The sequence below is a fragment of the Cebus imitator genome, unplaced genomic scaffold, assembly GCF_001604975.1.
Source record: "Cebus imitator isolate Cc_AM_T3 unplaced genomic scaffold, Cebus_imitator-1.0 Scaffold226, whole genome shotgun sequence".
NCBI classification, from domain to species: domain Eukaryota; kingdom Metazoa; phylum Chordata; class Mammalia; order Primates; family Cebidae; genus Cebus; species Cebus imitator.
Genome location: NW_016107541.1, coordinates 1,766,562 through 1,793,229, shown reverse-complemented (window position 1 = coordinate 1,793,229; position 26,668 = coordinate 1,766,562). Strand labels below are relative to the sequence as shown.

Genomic DNA, 26,668 nt, shown 5'->3' with positions numbered 1-26,668 from the left:
TTTTAGGCGTTCTAAAATCTCTATATGGCATGAAATTTAATAGGTCCAGTATATCAAAAATAGAATTATAATTATGAAAAGTCAGTTAAAAGGAGGGTGGATGGTAAAATGAAATGAGATTTTTAATGGCTTGTCATGAGTTATAATTAATGAGATGGAGATTTGGCCGTGCATGTGACCTTCAGGTAGGAAACAGTCAAAGCGCTGTGTGAATGGGCTGAGGAAGAACAAATTTTCAGAAGAAAAGGATTCTCTATGTCTTGCCAGCTGCCACCTCCTCTCCTTTCAGGGCTTTTTCTTGAAGTCGGGCTCACTGAATACGTTCAAGAGGCTGCTTGGTGTTCATATCAGGCGCATGAGAGCTTCATTGGAAGAGACCAAGCTAGCACCACGGTAGGATCCTGGAAGAAAGGAGCTCTTACTTAGACAATAACTGCTTTATTTGATGGGTCACTTGTAATCTTGCTCATAACACAGAGCTGCTTGTTGTGACAATGTGACTTCGTGGGTATGATCTACTTCAGTATCTGTTTTGCGCAGTGAATTTCTTTGAACCCTGGTTGCAAACAAAGAAAGAAGAAAGTAACACAAAAGCACACTGGCTTGAATGCCTAATACCATCCTGCTGCACAACTTCCTCACATACCACGCGGGCTCCTGAGGCTATAAAAATTGTTTTTGTCTGATTAAACACAAGTTCCTTTGAACTTGGTGGGGGTTCTTTTCCACTTGTACTTTGTTGTAACTGTGTGCAGTCTTTTCTTTTTTTCTGGTTTGATTTGGAATCCAAAGTGTCTACAAGTCAGCCCACTCCACCTCCTTCATCCTTTTCTTAAAGCAAAAAATGTGTGTTAGTGTAACATCTGTTACATGCCATACCTGAGGCACAGACAGGCAGAACTAAACATTCTTCACTTGTGTGTGTGTACATGCATGCACTCACACCAATCCTGTTTTCTTCTAATATACAGAACATGGGTAGACTGGAAGGCAGAAGTTTATCAGAACAAATTATGTTCACAATTATGTTAGTAAACCCTCTACCACAACCAACAGAGCCTCTATCTCTCAAGGTAGCCCACAGAGAAGAAAGGCATCTTCAGTGGTGGCTGGGGATGTACCTGGGGCTATTAGTTCTTACTTCTGGGGAAATAATTGGAGTGAAGGAGCAGGTTCCAATTTGTATTTATGTCAGAAGAAACAGAATCCTGTATGGGCTGGGCAGGTGGCTCACACCTGTCATCCCAATACTTTGGGAGGCTGAGGTGGACAGATCACAAGGTCAGGAGTTCAAGACCAGCCTTACCAATAGGTTGAAACCCCATCTCTACTAAGAATACAGAAATTGCCTGGATGTGGTGGTGCAAGCCCCAGCTATTTGAGATACTGAGGCAGGAGAATTGTTTGAGCCAGAGAGGTGGAGGTTGCAGCGAGCTGAGATTGTGCCACTGCACTCCAGCCTGGGTGACAGAACCAGACTCCATCTCAAAAGAAAAAAAAAAATCCATATGAAGATAAACGGCTTATGTATCAGAGATGGTGTTAATGATCAAATTGATTCAGAGATCAAACTTGTCACAGTCGTTTGCTCTGAAATTCTACAGTGAAGTATAGAAGCTGTAGAGAGAGAGGAATCAGCGGACCTGCTAATGAAGGATGTGGGCTTGTTCATTCATTCCTGCATGCATTCATTTGTTCTGTTGCTGAACATGCCACACCTCTTTCTTCCAACTCTCAGTATGAGTGCCCATTTTCTTCTCTGTCATTCCTCACCTCGATGTCCCCCCTAGTGCCTTATTAAATGCCATCTGTATGTTAGGGGCTACCAAGCCTTTATCTTCTGTCCAGCTGCTTCTGAGCTCCAGAACTGCTCTGTTTCTACCTTACTCACATCTCCATTGCAATTTCTAGTGAGGACCAATGCATAGATAACCAGGAAAGATCTCCAAATTCATTTTTCTCCATCTCTCCTGTCTCAGAAATCACACTTAGATTGAGTTGCTCTAGTGAAAAAAAACTTGGGCATCATCCTCAGTTTCTCACCTTTCCTTAATTCCCTGATCAGTCCATTCAAAATGCTTCCCACTTGTGCCTTCTTTCCTCCATCTTCCCTAGACTGCTGTGGTCTCTCCGATTTCCTGCATTCTCTAACCTCTGCAGTCCATTCTCCACACTTCAGTCCTAGGAGTTAAAAACAAATGCCAGGCAGCTCATGCGTCCCCCTCGACTGTTTCATACACATCCCTGGGCTTCCCAGTGTCATGGACAGGGGTTGGCAAAAACTGTAGCTGCAGGCTGAAGCGGACCTCCCACTTGTGGTTGTGAATATTGCCTTAGTGGAACCCAGCCACGCCCACTTTTGTTTGTCTGTGGTGACAACAGCAGGGTTGAGTAGTCATGACAGAGACTATATTCCCACAAAGCCTAAAATACTATCCAGACCTTTGCAGCAAGAGTTTGCCAACCTCTCCCATAGAATAAAATCCAAAGCTTTTTACCTCTACTTGCAAGATGATGCAGGCACTGGCCCTCCCTCCCTCACACCTCTCCTCTCCGTCTCTCATTACACTCCTGTCTGCTTCTCTTGCTCAGTTTCCCCTGCATCATCGTCACTTTGGAGGCTTTCCCCAGACAGCTCCCTCTCCTGGAATGCCCTTTGCACAGATCTCAATGAAACTTTTTCTCGTCTTTCCAGTCCCAGGTTTAATGTTACCTGCACAGAGTGGCCTTCCTCGCATACTCTACCATGTTGCTCTAAGTCACATGCTAGAAAGTCACGCTGTTTTATTTCCATCATGACACTGACGGTTTATTTCACTGATTCTGCCTTCTTCATTAGGATAAGCATTCAATGAGAGGAACAGCCTTCTCTGTTTGTTTTCCTGCAGTGTCTATAGCAAGACCAGGCACGAGAGTGGGTACACGTTTGCCACACGAAGGCTTGAATAAACAGCCAGCACGTGCCTGGGAGCAGACGGTCTAGGGAAGAAACATTAATGGGGTCAAGCAAATAATTAAAGTTCACCATGACAAACCCCATCAAAAACGGGCCCAGAGCGGGAAGGGTCTCCGAAGCTGTTTGGCACACATCAGGAAATGAGAATATAAACATGTCGAGAAAAATTGGAAACAAGATTAGAAATGCGACTGTGACATTGAATTCACAAGTCTCTCCTGGGAAGTCAGCGGGGCTGTAAATATGGCTTCCAGTTTGTCGATGTGATGGCTTTGTCCCACACTGGGAAACAAGGGTGACTATGATACCCCCTGGCTTATGGTTCCTGGCAGGTTAGTACCTCGAAATGAAAGCACGCAGACATTCACCAAAATGAACCCAAAAGGGCAAAGCCAAAGGAAGGGTATTTGTTTTCCTCACTGCCCTGTGATCCTGCCTGCAGAGGCTGGTGATTTGGAGGTGTGGCATGCCGCGCTCTCCTGGGGATGCTGGGCCATGGCAGAAATCCACCTCTGTTGGAAATAAAAACCCTGAAACCATAAATGTCAGCTTTTGTTTCTTTTTTTAACATGTGCTTTTTTTTTTTTTTTAAGTTTAACATCTTGGGTGTTTGACTTGGGGCTGCCAGTACCAAAAGAAGCCTGGGAGTGAGGCCAGTGACTTTTACGGGACAGTAGATAACATTAACTGTCCCATAACATAGGCTGTGCTAGGAATTCCAGAAGGTTTGCTTTTCATTTTATTTTTCTCTCAGAGGAAATGGAAGTATAGTAATTAGCTGGAGTTTCAAAATGGTTTTATGTGAAAGTGCAGAAAATACTCAGCTTATGAAGAGGGTAATGATTTTCTGAATGTCCTTATCATTTTCACTGGAAGATATTAAAGGACATATAAAACTATGGGATGAAATATTGTGGAAGTGCTCCTCCTTATTGATGCCATGTGATATATGATAAATTGTGTGGGGTAAATGATTAGGGGCTCTTTCTAAGCTAATCCAGATTGATATCTAGCTGGGTGAATTTCAGAAAGACTCTCTACTCTTCTGGAGTCTTAGGGAAGAGGTTTGAGTAGATGTGCTCAGAGGTTTCTTCTTACTTTAAAATTGTGCCTGCCTGCCCGCCTGCCTGCCTGCCTTCCTTCCTTCCTTCCTTCCTTCCTTCCTTCCTTCCTTCCTTCCTTCCTTCCTCTCTCTCTTTCCCTTCCCTCCCCTTCCCTTCCCTCCCCTTCCCTCCTCTTCTCTCCTCTTCCTTCCTCTCCCCTCCCCTCCCCTCCCCTTCCCATCTGTCTCCATCTCTAAGAAACTATGCTTAGCATGTTTAATTATCCATAATGCACATTAGTTGGGCTTTTTACTCTATAATTTTCTAGAGCAAGGGTTGGCCTACTTTTATTCTATAAATGGTGAGATAGTAAATATTTTGGCCCTTTCAGGGCAAATAGTCCGAACTCAACTTTGCTAGTGTAGCATAAATGCAGTCATAGAATATACGGAAACAATGGGCATGGCTGTGTTCCAATAAAACTTTATTTACAAAAACAGGTGATTGGACAGATTTGGCCCATAGGCCATAGTTTGCCAGTCCCTGTTCTAGAGCCTAGAGACTAATGCTTATATTTTGCAAATGTTAAAGATGACTTCTTTGACTAAATTCACGGTATTATTTGGATATAAACAATCCCATGTAAAATGATTAGAAGAATGATAGAATGTAGTTCATAAGTGTTACTTGAACATAATCATTAGTCAAGATATATCAAATTGAGCCAGGTACAGGGGCTCACACCTGTAATCCCAGCACTTTGGGAGGCAGAGGCCAGTGGATCTCTTGAGCCTTGGAATTCAAGACCAGCCTGGATAACATGACGAAATCCTGTCTTTACCAAAATACAAAAATTAGCCAGTGCCATAAACTGGTCTCTAAATAATTAAATAGGTACAAATTGAAAAAAAAATGAAAAGATGTATGAGATTGGCATGTCTGATGGCCTGGAAAGGAGGGAGGCTAGTGAGGTTATTAAGGAAGAATACGATGATGTATAGGACTTCATGCTGCCTTGATATGACCCATGTTCTATTTAACACATGCATTGAAGGCTATTTCATGAGATATGAGAGCACAGATATTAATAAACCTGTACCCTACTCATAAGTAGTCCCCGGCCTGTTACATTCATTAGAATTTGAATAAACAGGGATAGGAAGATAATTCAGACAGGATGGAATCCTGATAGTAACATGGAGAAATGAGAATCAGTGTTACGGCAAGGCTAAGGGGGTCTCCTTGAATGAATGATGAGAAAGAGGTGAAAGACAGGGGAGTTTGAGAAAGAGTGAAGGCCAAAGGCAGTGTGCCTTGGTCTGTAGACCCTTGCAGACAGAGAAAGTCAATGCAAGTAGAGTACAGTCTTGAGACTTGAGATTTGATGGGCTTCTGAAAGTTTTTAGCTAGTCCATATGTCTGGAAGTCCATGGGGACACCATAAACTAAGAATGTGGCTTCATCTGTGTGGGTGTATTTCACAATGAACTGGGGATGCTCATGACGTGGGATCTGACTTTTCTTCTTTCCCGGTCTGTTGAAATATTTATCCAAAGCAGATTGCATTTTGGCTTTCTTCATTGAGTATCACTGTTAGTTGGTCAATAGAATAGTAAAAAATGGAATAGAACACGTATTATTTTTTCTTAATTTGTTGGCAATATACTGGTTTCTGTGAGAGAATGCAAAGTAGGAATACATAAGTCAAGAAATTTCTTATGTTAATTTTGAAAAAAAAAAAAACTGTGGGGGCTATAAAATATGTGAAGAAAGATAGCAATGAAATGTACTAATTATACCATGAGTGGCATTTGTCTAGTTTCTAGCCACGTGCCTATTATGACTCATATAAAGAAGTTGAAAGCTTGATCCTAGGAAGGAATTTACCCTTTGGAAAAGCTACAGATTGGCTGCCTAAGATTCTGATGCTATTCGAGGGAACTGGATCTCTTCCTAGACAAGCAGGTACCATAATGCCCTGGTAAAGTGAGAGAGTGCTTTCTTTTTTTTTTCAAGGCACATTTTTAAGAGTTTTTAATTCCTTTCCCAGTTGTGTACATCCAGTCCAGTGGCATCTTTTTATACATGATAAATGCTTACCATTGCAGTCGGCATGTCAATGTGCCTAGCACATACATCACAAGGAGCGTTGGCACCTGTATAAACTACAGATTCTGAAAATAGTGATACATACAGGAACGTGGAATCCTCATCACAGCAATATGAAAACAACATTTTAAAGGTACAGTTACATCCCCGTAGACATCACACATGATTTGTTGAAGAAATAGCTATAGAAGTGACCAAGAGTGATCAAATTCTGTATCTAAGACATGTTAATTCCTGCCAACCTGACTGGGCTCTGAGACAAGAAATTCCATAATAATTTAAGGCGTTTAAGGCAATCATGGTTTGTTACCAGGTGAATACATTAAAATCCAGAAAGTCCATAGATTATCCTTCCACACACCCCAACCCCAAACAGCATGGAGACCTACAAACGTCATCTTTCCCCAACACTCCTGGAGTTTAAGATGTGGTTTAAAAATTAAAAACATAGAGAGTGATTTCTATGTATTTCCGACACTTCCAAATTAACATATCTGTGTCCTGGGATATTTATATAGGTTTTATTATTGTGTTTACTGTGATTACCATTACAACAGAGATAAGCTTTGAGTTGGAGTTCTCCAGTACCACTATCACGTTCAGTGATTCACAGGACTCAGAAAAATGTTTATACTTACTGTTAGGGTTGATTACTGATAGATGCAGATTAAAGTTAGCAGCCATAAAAGGTGCGTGGGCCAAAGCTCAAGAAAGGCTGTGTGTAAGCTTCCTTTTGTTCTCTCCCGGTGGAGTCAAAGGGCAGCACTGTATTCTCCCAGAAATGACATTTGGCAAAATGAGTGAAATATCACCAACCAAAGAAGTGCAACGTAGCCTTGGTGTCCAGGGATTTATTGAGGGTTGATCACAAAGGCACGGAGTGCTTGCATGGCTGACAGTAGTTACTCAGACTCCAGCCCTTCCTGAAGTCAACCTGATACAGCCTGGCCTCAGGTCCCCACCGTCAACTGCATTGTTAGTATAGACTATCTGGCATGGCTCCAAGATCTCAACTCAAGAGAGAGAGACATTCTTATCAAGCAGAATATTCTAAGGGCTTAGATATTATTTCCCAGGAGCCAAAGACCAGATCTTTTCTTGGAACATGCTTGGCTTGAATGCCCCAGACCTGCTGAGTCAACCCATTACTAAATGCCTCACTTGATGAATATGGTTCCACATGAAAAAGTTGTGCACATGAGATTCCAACCCAAGCCAACCAAACTCTAAGGACTGTGTTGCTTTCATCAGTGTATTTGGTGAATGGAGGGTAGTTTTGTTGGGATCAGTGCCTGATTAGGTTGTGATGATCTCCATGGCAGTTGATTCTGAGAAGACAATTTAATTTGTTTTTCCATCCTGGATGTAATAGAACAAAGCCTTCATGTCACCAAGGAAGCCTGTTCTTAATAATCTTGGGTATGTGCTGTCCGATCATGTAGCCACTCTCCAGGTATGGCTTCAGAGGGTATGCAGTCCAAATTGAGATGTGCAGTAAGTGTAAGGATTCCAAAGACTTAGAATACACACACACACACACACACACACAGACACAGAGAGAGAGAGAGAGAGAGAAAGAGAGAGAGAGGGAGAGAGAGACAGAGACAGAGACACACAAAGATATCTCAATAAATTTTATTTTGATAGCATGTTGAAATATTATGGATATATTGGGTTAAATAAGCGAATTCTTCAAAATTATTTTAACCTTTTTCAACCTTTTTTTTTTTTTTTTTTTTTTTTTTCATTTTGAGACAGAGTCTTGCTCTGTTGCCCAGGCTGCAGTGGTGTGATCTTGGCTCACTGCAACCTCCGCCTCCCAGGTTCAAGCAATTCTCCTGCCTCAGCCTCCTGAGTAGCTGGGATTACAGGCATTTGCCACCACGCCCAGCTAATTTTTTGTATTTTTAATACGGATGGGGTTTCACCGTGTTAGCCAGGGTGGTCTCAATATCCTGACCTGATGATCCGCCTGTCTTGGGCTTCCAAAGTGCCAGGATTACAAGCGTGAGCCACCTCGCCTGGCCCGTTTCAACAGTTTTTTAACATAGCTACTGGGACATATAAAATTACATGTGCATCTTACATTATATTTTCATTGGATGGTGTTGCTTTAGAGCATTTATCATCTTTATGCTTTCCCTGGGACCAGATAGTATTTATCTTCTTCAGTTTAACTCTCTTTTGTGTGTATCTCATCTTCTTAGCTAAATTATAAATATCTTGAAGGCAGAGGTCTGTCTTATATAACTTTGTATTCCAGGCAGTACCTACAGTTGGTTCTTCCATGTAGCAGGTACTCAATAAATAAATATTACTTGACTACATAAATGAATTATTGTGCTGCCCCAGCATTTTTGGTGCATATCCACCTAATGTTTAACCCTAACATTCCTGGAAAAATCTTGGTATGACTTGGAAAACCTGTTGTAGTTCTGATGCGTCAGTAGAATCTGTACTTCTACAAAGAGGCCACCTCGGGACTTATTAGAACTCTCTTCAAGCTAGAAGCTTTCCTTGTACAGCCCTGTCTTATCTCCTGAGTTCCCATATCTTTCTTCTTCCCTTGAATCCTAAGGTCTGCAGAAGTAGTGGCTTAGATTAGAACAGAAAGATTTTCCAATAGTGAGGAGGCAGAGAGGAAACTTATGTGTGAATTGTGAGGATGTGACAGAGAGTCTTTCCTTAAGCAAATGATTTATTTTCTTAAATCTGAGATCTGGTGAATTCTGAATCTGTAGCAGAACTCTTCTGGATATTTTAAAACCACACACCCTAAGGCTCTAAGAAACCTAAAATGTAATAAAATATATTAAAAAAAAAAAAAGAAATCTCTGACACGGTCCCCTGCAATCTCTGCCGTTATCTGGTGGCGAATGTCTGTCTTTGTACCTGTCAGTCTTCTGGCTATCACTGTTTGCACAGCCAGCACTTTGACTACTTCTGGAACAATCTAAGTGTCTACTGAATAGAAGTTGTTCATTTTTGTAATTTTGGTCATATTAACATCGTTTGTAACTCCAAAGTTATAAATCTAAAGGAAATTACTTTTTGTTGTTCTTTGTCATAACATGGAGGTTTTGCAATTAGATTTTATAGCCTAAATTCTTATGCTGCAGGTCATGAGTCAAATGCTTTTGCACTGGGTAAAGTTTCCTATAGGTGACACAGAGTACTTTGAGACCACATAAAGTTTAAGGGAGGGGCAGGCGGGGCATCAACTTCATAACCTGCAGGACGAAGTTAAACACAGTCCAGGAGTTTGAGGGTCATGCTTAGTTTGTAGTATAATATATAAATTTACATAATCTTATAAATTAAAAAGAAAAATCTGTCTTTCCTGACAGATAAGTAGAAATTGCTTCTTCTGTGAGTTGTCTAGCAAAAAAACCAGGTACTGATCAGCTTCGTTCTTATCCTAATTAATTGTTTCAGGTGGTTTAATGAAATAGGAATTTACCAATATCTTAAAAGTTATAAACAAAAGAGAAGGCAACTCTAGCCCGTGAGGCAGATTTTGAACCCAGATTACCGACAGCTTTTCATTAGTGTCTCTTTGCTCTTGCCAGGTGTGTTTGAGGCAACCCTTGAATGACTCAGAACTTCGTGGGCCAGAATAGTGACAGCCTCACCTAATGCTGGCATTTAGATCCTGAGATTTGACAAGTATCTGTGGTATGGCTGAAAATCATGCAAACAATTAAAAACATGAGGTAGCAGTGGAATTTATTAATCCCACCCCTGTTTCAGAAAGGTAGTGCATTTCAATTGGTTATGAGATGATAATTGGTTCCGGTGAAATTTTGCTTCCTAAGATTTCTCTCAAAATATCCAGGAAAAATATATTTAGTTTTTCTGTATTATCTTGTGACAATCTAACTTAGAGAAATGATGGGTCTGGAAAGTCACACTGGAGTTGCTTCTGGACATGAAGCCTGTCCGGTGCCTGCCCCGGCGGCCCTGGTCCCCAGCTGCCTCCCCATGCAGGCCCCTGCTCCTGCCCTCACTGAAACAGAGCACGCGTTCTTTCTGACAATCACAGATTGCTGGTTAGTATTTAATACCGATTTACATATGTATACATTTTATGCCATAGATTCCAGGATGTAAAAAAAAAAAAAATGTGTAACAGGAGACTTGTGGTTCTCAAATGGTGTTTGAATGAAGACCCAATCAGGAACTGTTTGAGTAAGGGGGGCTATCACAGCTTTTTGGTTTCTGCAAAATCCAGCAGGCAGGCTGCCCAGGATGAAACGGTGAACTTCACAAGAATCCAAATCAGATTCTAGACCTTTTGCAAAAGTTGTAGTTTGTGAATTTTTTTCTACAATGAATGTGTGAAAAATGGATCAGGTGTACTCTACGTTAATGCAACAAGATCATATGAAGACTTGAAAGAACATCTGACTCACTTTAAACAGACTGCAAAAGAAACCAAAAAGCATATGAAAAAGCACTGCTCACATTTTTAAAATGCTGTTTTATGTGTCATATTTACAAATGAAAATGTAAATGAAAGATGCTTTATGCTTTCTTGCTATGTTGAGTCTTTTTCCCTGATATGAAATGTTTTAATTTCTCTAATTGATTATTATTAAATATTTTTGTTTTTTAAAAGTTTGATAAATGAGATATACTCATTTCCTATGGACATTTTTTGAGATAATTTTTTCTCTCTATTGTAGCCTATAGTGTCTATAATATCTATTGAAATACACTAAGGCAAATATGTATACACACACACACACACACACACACATATCTATATGTATGAATGACTATATTGATGCCTATATTTATATATCCCTGTATGTATGGAGCAAGATATTTACTTGCTCCATGCATACAGGGATATATAAATATAGGCATGTATGTATGGAGCAAGATATTTACTTGCTCCATACATACAGGGATCCATATATTTATATATATCCATGTTTGTATGGAGCAAGATATTTACTTGCTCCATGCAGATAGGGATATATAAATATAGGCAGGATGCCTCATTTACTCAGCCTGCAGCTCTCAACGCGTTGTGGGAGGGAGAGTGCAGATGAGGCGGGAACTGGGATGACACATGCTGGAACCAGCTGGCCATTTTGGTGCTGGCAGGGGTGAGCTCCACTCACCCAGACCCTCTGTGTTCCACCCCATGCTGGAGGGAGCACGCAGGTGAGTGGATGCAGAAGCCAGGGTGAACACTTTTGGACGCTGGCAGGAGCCAACTCCCTGTGGGCCCCACAGCAGCATCTAGCAAAGAACCTGTGACCCCTGAAACCCCAGAGCATGTGTTACAGTGCTATTTTAGGTCTGCTGCTTCTAGGTAGCTTAAGTGTTAACAGGTCACTGGCCTCTTTTGTGTCTGCACTCATGGCTCCCAAGTTTTTGTCCTATGTCCAGGAAAAATGAGATAACATGAATGAACTGAAGGGTGGTAAATGTGGAGGTAAATGGTGGTAAATGCCAATGAAAGTGGCTCTCAATGGGAAGGGGAGCTGGAAAGAGGATGAGGTGGGAAGGTAATATTCCCTGGAGTCTAGCCATCTCTGGCCAGATTCTTCTTCAAAGTTACACCATTAAACTGTCCCTCTGAAGTCAAGCTGCTTCTCTCTAGCATCCAGCCATAGTCCCCAATGTCCAGCCGCTTCTCCTCTCTGCCAGGTGAGTCTGGGGTCTTTATAGGTACAGGATGGGGCAGGGTGGGGCCAGGGTTGGTTTAGGAAAAGGCAGCATTCCAGTGGCAAAACAATATAAGTTCTCACTTTGGGCTGCAGTCTCAGGCTTTTCAGCTTGAGGGTGGGACTTCTCCAGGGACCCTCCCCTGTCCACCTAGAATTTCTCTGCCTCCTGTCCCTATCATGTATATGTGTGTCTATATGTATACATTTGTATATGAATAAATACATGTGTATATATGTATACTGTATACATATACACAATATGTTTAGTTGCAATATGACTATAATCCACATTTGGAAAGCTTAGTCTTCATAACTAAGTTTGTGTAGTCTGCAAGCTGCATTCTTGTTCTTATATTGGACAATTTGAAGGAGGATGCTTGCTGAGTGTGATGGCCTTGGGACCTAGGTATATTGATAACCATATCTATCTATATATAATTTTGGTCCTGTAAATACTGTCCTTCAGAAACTTTCATGTGCTCAGATAATGTGGTCAGCCCGGTAGAGACCATTATTTTTTACATCCTGGAATACATGTTATAAAATGTATTCATAATTTAAATCAGCATTAAATACTAACCACCAATCTGTAAAACTGTAGGAAAAAAATGCGTGCACTGTTCCAGTGAGGGCAGGAGCGGCAGGGGCCTGAATGGGGAAGCAGCTGATGACCAAGGCTGCCGGGGCAGGTGGTGGACAGGCTTCATGTCTGGAATGGATTCCCATGTGACTTTCCAGGCCCATCATTTCTCCAAGTTAGATTGTTGCAGGATAATACAGAACAACTAAATAAACATATTTGATATTTTTCTTGGACATTTCAAGAGAAATGTTAGGAAGCAGAATTTCACCGGAAACAATTGCCATCTTGTAACCAATTGAAATGCACTACCTTTCTGAAACAGGGGAGGGATTACCTCGTGTTTTCAATTGTTTGCATGATTTTCAGGCCATACCACAAATATTTGTCAAATCTCAGGATCTAAATGCCAGTGGTAGGTGAGGTTCAGCCATGGTATTTCTATTTAGATATTCTACTAGTGCTGTGATGGGGAAGAAAATAGATCAGCAAAGGAATCTTAGGATGTGGGATTTTCCAGCTCACTCTGCATGTGTAGCCTTGGGCAGGTGGTGTCACACATCTGCGCTCCACTATAAAGTCAAGGGCTGGACTGCAGGTCAGCAATATCATGTCCTGCTAACCTGCTTTGATTTGACTAAGTCCTCAATAGGAGTTACACTGAAAACAGTAGAGGCTCCTATATTTGGAGAAAAAAAAAATGGCCTCCTATTTTCCAGCTTTTCTACAAAGCAAAAGTAAAGTTTAGCATATCTGTACATTCTGGAGTTTGCTGATATAAATAGGACTTGTCTTGGAAGAACCTTTGAGGGAGATAAATTCTCCACTATTGAGATCTTCTTCCCCTCAGACCTCCTGCTGCCTAGGCTGTGCCCTGGTTTCTTCCTGATTTTCTCTGTGGTATTCCTCCTTCACTCGTGCCCTGCCCAGTGGGAAGCCAGGCTGGAATATTCCTGTCTCCTATCTGGAAATCACCAGCTTCCCTTCTTTCCAATTTTGCTCTCCTTTGGTGGATCCAACTACCATTTTTGATAAATTAATCCATGCTTATATGTTACTAGGCAGTAAGGATTCATGTTCTTTATACATTCCTTGGAAAATTGATTTTTAATTTTTATCTTAGAGAAATATTGCTTTAGTCCTATTTGGGATTTAAATTCCAGTTTAGCTACTAATTCCTTTTGTCATGTTTGGATATTTAACTTGTCAAAATGTCAGGGTTTAAAACATTTTTATAACAAAAATGACAGCTCTAGTTTCACAAGATTATAAACATAAAAATAGTTAATATGTAAAAGTATCTCAGACAATTTCTGAAACCATGTCAGTACTGAAAACATAGTCAGTAAGTAAAAAAGCGTAAGTGAGAGACCCTGGTTATTCTGATATGTGTGTTTTTCGCCAGCATAGTTTAAATGTCTAGGAATGTGCATGTTCTCCTTTATGAAGTGTTTTACATTCACCCACTGGTACCAGACAAGTGTGAGGCTCTGGGACTAAAATCTATGATAATCACTTAAAAATGTCAAAAGAGAACCAAGATGGCTGAAGACCGATGTATCTTATTTTGGGGTACACATGGCATGGGGTGCTGCTGATTTATTGCTCAAAGTGAGCTTACCTTGTTCAGAGTGGTTGCTGGAGTTTCAGGCCTGGTGAAGCAGACTGCAAAGGGAAGGGAAGGAAACGGGTAGAAGGCAAGACACAGCATGGTAAACCAGCACTGACCTGCGTGCTCTTCGTCTTCTTGTGCTGGCTTTTAAACATTCCACTCCCTTGTTTTTCTATCATAGTTTTGGCTCAGATTTCACTGATAAGATGGCATATGTAATGCACTGAAACCGAAAATGAAGTCCATAGAAGGGAGATGCATGCCAACTTTAAGGAGTAATAGGTACCTTTGAGGTAGGATGGCTCTTTTTACAACTTCAGGAAAAGGTCATTAAAAAAGAACTTCCAGAATTCTTTCACGGAGAATATGCCCTGTACTTCTTTTCCTGCCTGCCCACAGAAAGTGTCCATGTTGAGGAGGTAAAGACCCAGCTCTTGGATTTTCAGGACAGTGCTGGTCCCTGCCCCACTACCCCCATATTGAGTTGAGTGGTTTAGACTGCTTAGAAACAACCGTTCACACTGCTTGTATCATCCCTACATTCTCATTTCAGGATGTTCTTCACTCCAATAAAGCATACGGTTATCATTTTCTTCCTTCATACTTACATAAAGACTCTTGGGTAACAAGAAATAGCTAGTGAAAATGATGAATGGTTTCTGTGTAGATCACCACCCTTATTAACATTGGCAAAAACAATTGTGTTTTATTGACAGGTTAAAGTAGTCGCTGGTTTTGAGAGATCCAGGTTTCTGTTGTTGTATTTCACTTTTCTCTAGTCCACAGTTGAAAACTGGGTAGGCAGTGATTTTGCTTAACAGTCTATCAATGGGAATAAAGTAACTTTCAAAGTGGAGAAGCTGTTTATTTTTTTTTCTTCCTGTAATTTTCCAAATGTGCTGTATAAGAAGCTAAATTGTATATTTGCTTAAGTTCAATAATACAGCATTCTGGCTAGAAGCATAAAAACTAGGCTGCTTGGGTTTGTATCTTCCCAGCTATTGATCTTGGTAACACTCACCCTTATTGTGCCTCCGTTTCTTTACCTATAATAGGGCAGGTGTAAGAAATACAGGAATTAATAGTTACAAAGTGCACAAGATAGAACCTAGCATTTGGTTTATGCTAGTTAAATGTTAGCTATTTTTGAACTATTTTACTGATAGTCATATTATTAGCACTATTATTATTTCTATGATGCAGATTAAGTCAGTTACATACCTACATGAGAAATAGAAGCAGGCTGTGATATGCACTTGTATTTCTACAGACTGTGTACTTATGTGTGTTGCTCTCTGTGCCTTTCAACAGCCTTTACCCACCATCCCCTGACCCTACCTAGTTTGGCTTGCATCTCAGTTTCCAATATGGGTTTCAAGTCACCCATACAGGTTATGAAATCCTGCTTTCTCAGCCCCTAATTAATTGAAGTTTGAAGGTGTGAGGAAAGAAACAGTTGTCCAGAGCCATCCCTTAGTGTACCCGGGAGTTTCCTTGATCAGTGTTTGTTAACAAATCGGGTTGGTTTCTGGACAGTTGGTGCTGGAGACATTAGCATGGGGAGTGGCTGTCAATTCAGATTTTAGAATGACCATCATATCTTCCACAAGAGCTGTTTTTCCGCAGCCAAATCTATTTGTGATTCTTATTTATCAGGTTCTTTTAAAAGTTTTTGTTTGTTTGTTTATTTGCTGTTGTTTTGGCTTATAAGCATCATTACCGTGGCTATCTTTAGAGTGTCTGCTTTTTAAAAATAGTAACTTTTACCCCTTATTTTCTTTCTTTTTCTTTGGCTTTCTTTTTTCTTTGCATGTTTTTCTTTCTTTTTTTCTTTTTTCTTTTTTGGAAGGGACATTAACGTCAATCTATTTAGCTAGTTTCTAGTTTATATTTGTCAAATATTTTGGACTAAATTTATTAATACTGACTTGTTCATAAAAGAAATTGTTTCCTGAAGTTGTAAGACTGGATTCTTTAAAATATGGAATTACACTTATGTTAAAAAAATGAACACACCAATCACGTGGGAGCTTATGTAGCTGTAAGAGCAGGCAAATATGAATCGATACACCTAATTTTGCAATAGAAAATCATTGCTGGAGACCGTATTTCAACAATCACATTTGGGTAAAGATTGGATTATCTAGGATAGTTAACGTCAAATATTATGAAATATCTATCAAGTATTAGTTGGAATTTACAAATTTTATGTTATAACTTAACTTCCAATATTATATATATAGTCATATTGGCTGCCATATTTAAGCTCTGTTTCATCATATGGTTGTTCCAGCAATATCAGAGAAGAGGGACAGGTGCAAAAAGGTAAACTCAACTGTTTGGGGCAATGAGCATTCTAATATTACTGAAAATTGTATCCCCTTAATTTACCAGCTGCTGTGCTGTCCCCCTTCTCCCTCACTCTCCCCAAACTTCCTCTGTTCTCTAGTGTGCTACCAATTGCCCTGAACTCGTTTAGCTCTTCTGTTTCCATAACTATTCATTTTCTGATTCCTTAGAAAACGCTATGACAATTTCATCTTGCTACTATTGAAATATGTTATTTTGATGATGAATTGCACTAATAGGTTTTCTGTTATTAAGCTTGCTGAGCCATCCTTGTGCTTCTGGGATAAGCCTGATTCCATATGAAATTTTGTGTGTGTGTGTGTGTGTGTGTGTGTGTGTGTGTGTGTGTGTGTGTGTTTGTGTGAGAGATTAATCATGCATTTCTTTAGGAATGTTTTTGTCAAGTTCTTAAATGAAGTTGACCTGTGAGTTTTCTTTCTCATAATATCCTTGTTCAGACTTAATATCAAGATTGTTAGGATTGTAGTAGCCTCAAATTGAGTTGGGAAGTTTTACTTCTACGTCTAAGAAAACTTGTGTAAACTTGGGCTTACATGTTCCCTAAGGATTTGAATAATGCTCACATGTAAAACTGAGCCTGTTTTTTTTTTTTTTTCTTTTTGAAATATTCCTGTATTGTACTTGGAAGTTTATTATGCATTTTATTTGTTTTTTTTAGGTATAATAACAAGTGATTGTAATAAAAATATATAATATTTTTTAAAATGGGAGAGGATGTGCATATACTTACAGGCAGAGGGAAATGGACCAGGTAGTATCAGAGATTTTAGAGAAAAGCCTAGGTAATTTAGAGAAGTATTTAAAGAGGAAAGAAGAGATGAGAGCAACTGGTCCTTGAAAAGAGGATAGAGTGACTTTTGTCTGATCTGCTGGGGAAGTTGGGAGGCTAGGTATTGCTCCAGGCTTTTAGCTCAAGAGATGGGTTGGTGGAGAGACTTTCTTGCAAGGCTCTCGTGGTATCGGTGAGATAGAAGCCAATGTAATATGCAAAATTGAGATGGCAGACCTTCTGGAGGAAAGTCAGAAAGAAGAGAATATGCAGATTACTCAACTTTGATCTATGTTAACCATAAAAACATACAGTTTTACTGGGGAAGTTCATTAGAATTTCAAATAAGGAAACTGAACAATATTGACAGAACTATATGCTGTTAACTCATTTTTTCCTTGTACATGACTCCTTTTATTACTTGAGGGTATTTTAGGCAGTAGTATAACTGCCTTCCTGTTGTTCAGTGCAGGGACTGAAACCTGATGTATGCCTCTTTAGCCTGGTTCCTGTTAGACACTTTCTTCCCAGTCTTCCAACTAACGAGAAAGATGCATGCATGGGAAATAAGTAAACTGATTTCTCTATCTTTCATAGTCTTTGTCTTAGAGGCTCATCTCTTCACTCCCCCAGCAGGAAGGTCAGCCCTTGGCCTTCTGTTCTTCCCTCATGCAGTTGGAAGATTGGATGCAAGCCCAGGTCTGGGGGCTCTGAGTTGTGGTGAACAGAGCCCTGATGTTCACTCTGGAGCCTGGTGCTGGCAGTGCTCCCTGGTCATGTGTTTCCCCTCTGAATGATGAACCTCTTCAACTAGAACGTCTTTATGGACACTTAGAGGACTTAGCGATGTTTAACAATGGCTGCGAGGCCAAACTGCCATGGGAAATTTTTCATGTGCAACATTCCCATTGTTGAAAGATAATAATCTGACATTATTCTCTTTCTCTAAAGTCACTTCAGACTCCTGCTGCCTGTCTCAGTCATCACTGTTTTCTTCTTCATTTAATTTGGAAATTGTTTTGTTCTGTTTAACTTGTTTTCCTTGACTTCATTTCTAAATCAGAAATGAAGAATGTTCATTTATAGAATGTTTTGTAGAATGTTTTGCCATTGCAGATCCCACGTCTTTATCCATTTTCAAAACCACTACCTAAATTGTATGTTTTTCAGGTTTTTAAAAATCTGCTATTTTCCCTTCCATTCTCTGCCCTTTCCAGACCATCCTTTCCATCAAGTGCTCATTCAAATTCCAAAGACATCTGCTCGAATGGGTCAAGTGCTTTCCTGATAACTTTTTAAAGCTTTGCTGTCATATATGAAATCAAGCCCAAACCTTTTAACATGAAAGTGAATTTTTCTACAGTTTGTATTTAAATACATCTTTCAGTTTCCCCTTTCCTAGTAGCTTCTTAAGTTGCTGTTACTTTTTCTTTTCTATTTTCTCTTTTTCCTCTTTCCTTTCCTTTTTTATTCTTCATCTCTTGAATTCGCTTACTTGTTCTTACTTCATTTCACACATTTATTATTGCCTGTCACATTCAAGATGCTGTGTTGTATGCAGCAGGCACTGCAGGGAGCAGTGCAGACACAATGGCCATTGGGTTCTCTCTCTTGCCCTGGAATGGAGACACTGATGGAGTGAACATGAGTTATACCAGTTATAGCCACAGGGGGCACCACGGCCTCCCATGTTGCTGTCTTGCTTTGACCCTCTAGGACATCTTTCCTGTCACTCTCTGCTCAAATCTTTCCTTTTGTTTTACCAAAGCTCAAATCATCTCTTCCTTTCGTGTAAGAATAACTCCTATAACTCCACAAGCCCCTAATAAACACTTTACATTGACAGACACCCTGTTTAAACATACTAGTGCTATTTCTTTAACTGAATTACAAACCCCTGGAAGGGTTGCTTATTAATAACTGTTTATAGTTCCAGTGCCTTGTACATATCTTGCTCTATGTATTTCGTTTTCATTTATTTGCCTACAAAATGTAGCACTTTATATAAAAATCCTTAAAAAATCAAGATATCATGCACATTACAGTTTCAAGCCCCTCTCTATATAGCTCACACCTGGTTTCCTTTAAGCAGAAGATAAATTTCACTTGATATAACTTCCCCCCAATAACTGTTAGTAGAGAAAAGACATGTTTATTATATAGAGATAGTCCTTAAAAATAATTCCTCTCAATTACATCAACAAAGGAATTTATACAGGACATAATATGGGATGGGGGCATATAGAAATATGCCCCCATTGAAAACATAACACTGATGTTTTTGCATCAGTGTTTGCCGGGGGAGATTCTTTCCTGTGTTACACACTTTTCCCTCCAACCAATAACTTCATTGATTTGACAGTTGTTATGTGCCTGGTTAGTCAGTGTGGTTATTCAAAATACTAAATCCAAGAGAAAAAGACAATCAGATGACATGGTTAATTGTCAATGATAACGATGAGGTATCCCACGACTGGCAGGCAACTCACTGAATACTTTTTAGTGTTAGAAATTAGCTAATGAAAATTGCAAAAATGGCTCATTGAAGCAGCATTCTGTCTCTCTTCAAACACTGTCATTTTATAATAATCAGACTCTGGGCTGGAGGTTGTCTAATAGGAGTTAACAGTGCTTGTAAATGCTGTCTCTATAGAGTGGCTATCTCCTGATTTCCCTTAGAAAAAATGCAAATGAAGCCTAGAAGTAACTGTGGATTTCTCATCTAGAAAGGTCTGAATGTGTTTAACAAGTCTAATCATGGGGCCAAAATAGAAACCCAAAGGGCAGGGAAATGGAACGCCTAATTTAAAAGAAGGCAAATGGTGCTTGTGTGCTTGGTGCTTTCTCCTAAGGAGGCTTTTGTAATATTAAAAAATCTTCAGCTCTTTTGAGTTAAGTTGCACAGGAAATGGTCTTGTTTGCATTCAGTATTCCTTTGATGAATCATGTGAATGCTGTGTTATTTTCTGCCCAGCCCAAAGCCAAAAGGAAAATGCACATCTGGCTTGTAAATCACAACCAAGCATTGATGCCTCACTTGCTCTTTATTGGGTGGCTGCCCTCTGTGCTTTACAAGTTCTTAGTGTGGCTTATGGGGCATCCTGAGGGAAACCTCCCGTGGCCTCTGAAGGATGGCATAGAGGGACCTCCAAATCCTCTCTGAAATGTAACATTTGCTACCTGATGTACGCTTTCTGTGGTCCCCAGAGAAAATATAATTCATTTTTATCTTTTTATTTATTTATTTTTTCTGTTTAGAAATTGGCCCCTGGTTACGGGAGTTCAGAGCGAAGAATGCTGTGGATTTCTCGCAGTTAACATTTGACCCAGGACAGAAAGAACTTGTTGTAGGAGCAAGGTGAGAGATATTGTGTTTTGCCACCGCAGATATTTTTGGACTTCATCTGACATCTGTGCAGTTACGTGTGACCTTCCCTGACAAAACTGAAGAGTGCTGAACAATATTATTTCTTATAAGAATGAAATACAGTATGTGTCATAAAATATACTACTGCTAATAAGATGTTGACGGCTTCCCTTTAGACCAAGCATTGATGGGGCCCTCACCCTGTGCCAGGAACTGTTCTAACATGAATTAACTCATTTGTTCTTCCATTCAAACCTGAGAGGTAGGTACTATCAGCATTGCTGTTTTAGAGATGAGGAAACTGAGGGATAAAGTAGATAAATCAGTTGCCCAGGGGCATATGCCTAAGAAAAGATGGACCTGGATTCCCAACCCAGGCAGTTTGACTCCAGAAACCACGTTCCTGACTTCCCACTTTATTCCTCAGTGGGATTCTAGAGATCCAGAGATCTTGATGTGTACTCCAAGGCCCACCACCACCTTTCTTTGTCACCTTGATTAGGCCATATAACCGTAAGTTAGAATTCAAGGAAGTTATTTTCATCTGTGTCTCTTAAGGGTGTGCATGTTCCCGTATCTAGGTCAACACCTGCAACCCAGTTTGACGATGAGGCCACCAGAACACAATGAAAACAAATTTGAGTCTTTCCCCCCTTTTCACTCACTTCCTTAGAAAACCTATGTACCTATGTGGGGATTGTATATCCATCTTTTAAAAAAATTGATATTAAAGTTGAAGACAGGGGCCATATGTAGAATTGGGTTCTTCTGACACCTAAGGATGGCACATTGGGCAGTGGAGAGTTCATTATCTTTTTCATCCAAATCCAGAGTATAAAGCATACCTTTCATAGCTATGGAGGTTCTGCCGTCTCTGTATAAACTTGAGTGAAACTAAATCTAGCTTATACACTGGGCACTCTAGGTGAACACTGAACAGATTCTAGGATTGCTGCTCTTGCTCTCAGATCTTGAGGAGTCCTTGTACATCCACTCAACACTTGAAGCGATGAATGGTTGTGATTTTACATGAGTAGGTAGAGGTTGGCAGAGTTTATTGCACCTAACTAGTTACTTTCGGCTCTTCTGATGTTTGTGAGGAGGCGGTGAGTATAGATGGGACAAAGCTACTTGGTGTTCTTTTCCTTACTTTAGTCCTGTCAGAATACTGGGTGGTTTCTGATGCTCGCTTCCATCAAACTTCATCACTTGGCGTTCAGCCTGTGTTTTGCAGCGGTGGGAATTGGTCTCCTGGCCTCCAGATGTTCTCCTCCTTCTGCATACCACAGCCAGCATCGCCTTTTAAACATGCCCACTTTCAGTAGCTCCCAGTGGGTCAATGCTGGCTCCCTGGGGTGGTATGCCAGCTCTTCTACCTTGCGTTCTCATCTCCCTTCCAAACTTCCTGTTTTCATTCTCCCATGGTCCAGGCATGTGGAATTATTTATTCAGTCTACAGTTATGGAATATGCTCTTTCCTGCCTCTGGGTTTTCCCTTCTGACCTCTTTCTTATTTTCTGGAATACTGGCTACCGCCCATCCCTACTCCAAATTCTCTGCTTGGTAAACTCCCACTTGTAGTAAGGACCTGGCTCACAGGTCAGCATCAGTTCCGAGTTGCCACATCCCCTGCCTTGTGTGCCCACCTGACATCTACCTTTTTTGTTCTGCACTTATTGTAGAATACTGCATTATTTCTTGACAAGTCCCCCTTATCAGATGGCAACTTACCCGAAGACAAGGGAAGTACCTGTCTTTTCTTTATTTCTGCAGAATATAGCACAGATTTTTACTGCTCATAGAAGCTCATAGATAACTGTTGTTTCAACACATTTATTTCCAGAATTGAATTGGTAATTGTTCCCCTCTGCATCTGGGTGAACACTTATAGAAAAGGGGGTTGGGATTATAAAAGCTTATCCCAGATACCTACATTTGGCAAGGGCGTGAACCAGTGGCAGGCTGTATACACCAAAGCTCACTCTGAGGGAAAATGAGCTTTCACTCTGAGCCAAGGGAACAGACCCCTTAGTGGAGAGAGCAGGTACAAATATGACCCCAAGTAGTGTTTTGAGTATTGCATCCCTCATTCATCTCTATAGAACTCTGGAAAGGTTTTACTATGACTTTGTATCTGGAGGTCCTGGGTGCTGTGTGAACAGAGCAGTACTACATTCTCTGCAAGTGATTGGCTTTTGGTTAGTGACTCAAGATTTTCCTAAGGGATGTGAGAAGCCACGGAGGAAATTATGGTATTGTGAAGAGATGTGTTATGCTCCTGTTCTGGCTACAGATAGCAACTGGGAATTGTTTTCAAGGGGTACTTGTCCCAGGAGGTCTCCATCCCAGAGTCCCTGGAGTTCTCTATTCCAGTGTCAGTGGGGTCTCTCTCTTAGTATCCCTAAAGGTCTCTGTCCAATATCTCTGATGGTTTCCATTTCAGCATCCCTGGAAGTCTATATCCCAGTGTCTCAGGGGTGTCTCCATTCCAGTGTCCCTGGAGCCTCCACCCCATGTCCCTGGAGTGTCCATCCCAATGTCCCTAGAGTCTCCATCCCAATGTCTCTGGTGGCTTCCATCCCAGGGCCCCTGAATCTGCATCCCAATATCCCTGGAGTCCTCATCCCAACATTCTTGGAGGTCTCCATCCTTTGCATATCAACATGGTCTGCTGGGAAGGATTAGATGGGCCACCGAGTCAACCTGGCATGCCATATGGCATGGTGGACATGAATACTTGGGATTGCCAGATTGCAAATAAAAATCTAGGATTTGCATTTCAGATAACAACCTTTTATATTCTTATCATAAGTATGTTCCAAAAGTTTGTTGACCCGAGGAGCATGGGCTGTAGTTTTCTATTCTACAGCAGTGCATGGTACATTATAGACATTTGATAAATAACAGAAAAAAAGAAGTCTGGCCCTTATTTAAATGACTCTAAGCCAGTTTCCAAGCCTGATTTTCTCATCTTTAAAGATAATGTAGTAATTTCTACCCCTTTCAGCTGTTGCAAAGATTAAATAAAATAACCCATGGGAAGTTATTGTCACTTAACAGTCAAGCTGGTGAGCACGCAGCCCTAGTGAAGCTCTGAGGGTCTTCATGGGTTTCACATACGTGTGCACATGCCTTTGTGGAAGAGAATAGGAATTTCACTTAGGAAATTTCATGGGATTAGGCTCAAAAAGTTTGAAAGGGAGTGTGAGTCAGATATAAAACTTTAAAAATAACCCAGCCCTCAGATTCCTGTTTGGCAAAGCTTGACTTAGCAAGCGTAAGTTTAGATAACAGGTGTATTATTTCAGAAATCAGTAATGATTTAAAAATATGGATTGTGAAAAAAATAGAATGCTCCTGGATTTTTCTTCATAGCACTCGGCATCGTGGAGCCATTTATTGGATGGTTTCACTTTATACTAGCGATACTTTATGTTCCTGAAATTGAATTCAGTTAAAGATTCTTTGTACTCATTGATAAAAGAAGTGCATTGTGCTGCAAGAGAAAAGTCTCTCTTTAGGTGATTTGTGGTTATGTAGCATCAGGAGGTACTTGGATCTGAATTCAGGCAATTTCTGGAAGAAGTCATACATTTTCATTTCCAAGATGCACATGATCTTTCATATTATCTTAAATGCATTGACAGTCATATCCTGTTTTACCCTAGTCTCTTTAAAAATTAATAATATTTGTGTTTTCAGTGATGAAACTTAGGCATTTTCATTTTAGAAAATGTAGAAAATACAGTAAAGCATAAAGAAAAAACAATTTCAGAGATAATCACAATTAAGCTTTCCAGTTATTTCCTTGCACTATTTGATTTCTATTTGTTCCTACTCTTGGGATAATATTTGTTGACTGATTGCATACTTCTTTGTCACAAATCCTACTAAGATCAGTTTCCTTGGTATAAAAAAAATTCCAAATGAAAGAATATGTTATCACTGTTTTTGGTAAAGAAGATTATAAAAGGAATGGCAGTGAAAATACCCCACACACTTGATACAAGTGTTTCACTGCAGATTGAATTGTTGCAACAGATGCAAGGGAGGGTGATTACATTTTTATTTCCCAAATGAATTTGTTCGTCTTCAGTGTTTCAGGTTCATTCCAAGGGTGGCAAGTAATTCCATCCCGAATCACTCTGATATGTATTCTGTGCTGAATACAAGTATTATTCCAAATGGCAGCTAACTCAGTTGACACATAAGGCAGTGTTTGACTGCTGTTGGGCATTTACAAATTGGCCATATTTTTATAATGCATAAAGCCTTACAGTGCTAATGAAAAAGAGTTTATTATCAAAGCATCTGTAGCATGAGCCTTTGCCACTGAACTGTGGGGAAGATGTGGAGCCACTGTTTCTGGCTGTTTAGGTGCTTTTCTTCAAAATGCGATTTTTCCAAATGAAAACATTTTTAAACATGCATCTTAGTTTCTAAAATGTGAATTTTCTTCAGGTTTTTAAATGTGCTTCTTGGTCTTTATTTTTGTCCAGTAACTCAATTCTGTGTCTCTTTTCTCCAACAAGCTTGAGTGTAATATAAACACATAAATAAAAGGGTACAGGCCTGGCGCAGTGGCTCATGCCTATAATCCCAGCACTTTGGGAGGCTGAGGCAGGCAGATCATGAGGTCAGGAGATCGAGACCATCCTGGCCAGCATGGTGAAACCCTGCCTCTACTAAAAATACAAAAGAATTAGTATAGAGTTCTGATTAGCATGTTTATTTTTAAAATAAATAAATATGCAAAATCTGAATGCTTCCAAAGCAGAGCTTGGTCTTCCTTACAGTAGCAAAAAAATGATTGGTTGAAAAATTTTAGTTTATTGTTTTGAACCATTTGGCTAATGGTTTGAACTTACAGAAATAAAAAAGGAAAGATTAACTTGCTGTTTTTGTGCTTGGGCTGAATTTGCTTTAAGTATTCAAAACTCTTAGGAGATAAACTTAGGTGCATTAAAATTTTAACGAGTTTATTTGAGCATTTAGTGATTCAGGAATCAAGCATCACCAGACTTCCAGCAGCTCTCTGCTTGTGGATGGGGGTAGCAAGGGAGAAAACCTTTATCATGTTCTTCCCAGAAGCAAGACGAAGAAAATGCCTGGGGTTGGTTGAAGTGGAAACTCCCTAGTTAGAGGTTAGTTGGTGATTTGTAATTGGTTAAATCACAAGTTAGACTTTAGTGAGGTTTTCTGATTGGTGAAGCTTAAGTTTCCTTTTGCTATTTACATTGAGTTGAGTTTTGGTTTGTTTACATAGGAACCCAAGACAGGGAAGCCTTCTCAGCCTAATGGCCTTCCAATTATTTTAACAGAGCATATATTCTCATAAGATCACACAAAATAAATGGTAGGCTTCTATTTAATTAGTTTCTTTCTTTCTTTTTAATTTTTTTGAGATGGTGTCTGGCCAGGCTGGAGTGCAGTGGCATGATCTTGGTTCACTGCAACCTCGCCTCCTGGGTTCAATGGATTCTACTGCCTCAGCCTCCCAAGTAGCTGGGACTACAGACATGCACCACCACGCCCAGCTAGTTTTTGTATTTTTAGTAGAGATGGGGTTTCGCCACATTGGTCAGGGTGGTCTCAATCTCTTGACCTTGTGATCTGCCTGCCTCGGCCTCCCAAAGTGCTGGGATTACCAGCGTAAGCCACCACACCTGGCCAAGTTTCTTTATTAAAACGACTTTGTCACCGGTTCTAAACAACGGGGACTAATTTTAAATTCACATAAAATTTATTTTAAACAACTGGCCAATATCATTATATTTTGGTGATTATAATTCTTATTTTTACTTGAAAATTTTACCTTGGAATTACTCTGTTGGAGGCCATATATAATTAACAGGAAAACTGGAGATGTGTGTGAGATCAGCAATTCTGCTTCCAGTAGCCACACTTGTTCATCTTTTCCAACGGGTGTATTTTAGTCAAGTTTACACAAGTAAAGGGAATGCATGCTGAGTGGGATGAAATTCACCATTAGCAGCAAATGCAGAACGCTGTAGAACCCCATTGTGCAAAGAGATCCGTGTTGTGTTTATATTAATTATGACTTAGGACAAGCAGCTGGTGATGGAAGAGGGACAGTGCTTTTCATTCTGGCCTTTTTTATCCTCTTCCACCTCAAATCTTGATGAGCCTCTGCTTTAGGGTTTCAATGTTTCCCCTTCTT

General features: G+C 40.1%; 1 protein-coding gene across 7 annotated transcripts in view; it reads left to right on the top strand.

Moving 5' to 3' along the window:
• The window catches only part of SEMA5A (semaphorin 5A), a 505,017-nt gene that overhangs the window by 195,170 nt on the left and 283,179 nt on the right, over window positions 1–26,668 (top strand). For all 7 annotated transcript variants that reach the window (XM_017496928.2, XM_037727285.1, XM_017496926.2 and 4 more), the window contains one exon: window positions 20,379–20,478. In XM_017496928.2, the coding sequence (XP_017352417.1) occupies window positions 20,379–20,478 (100 nt within the window). The remainder of the gene's footprint in view (window positions 1–20,378; window positions 20,479–26,668) is intronic.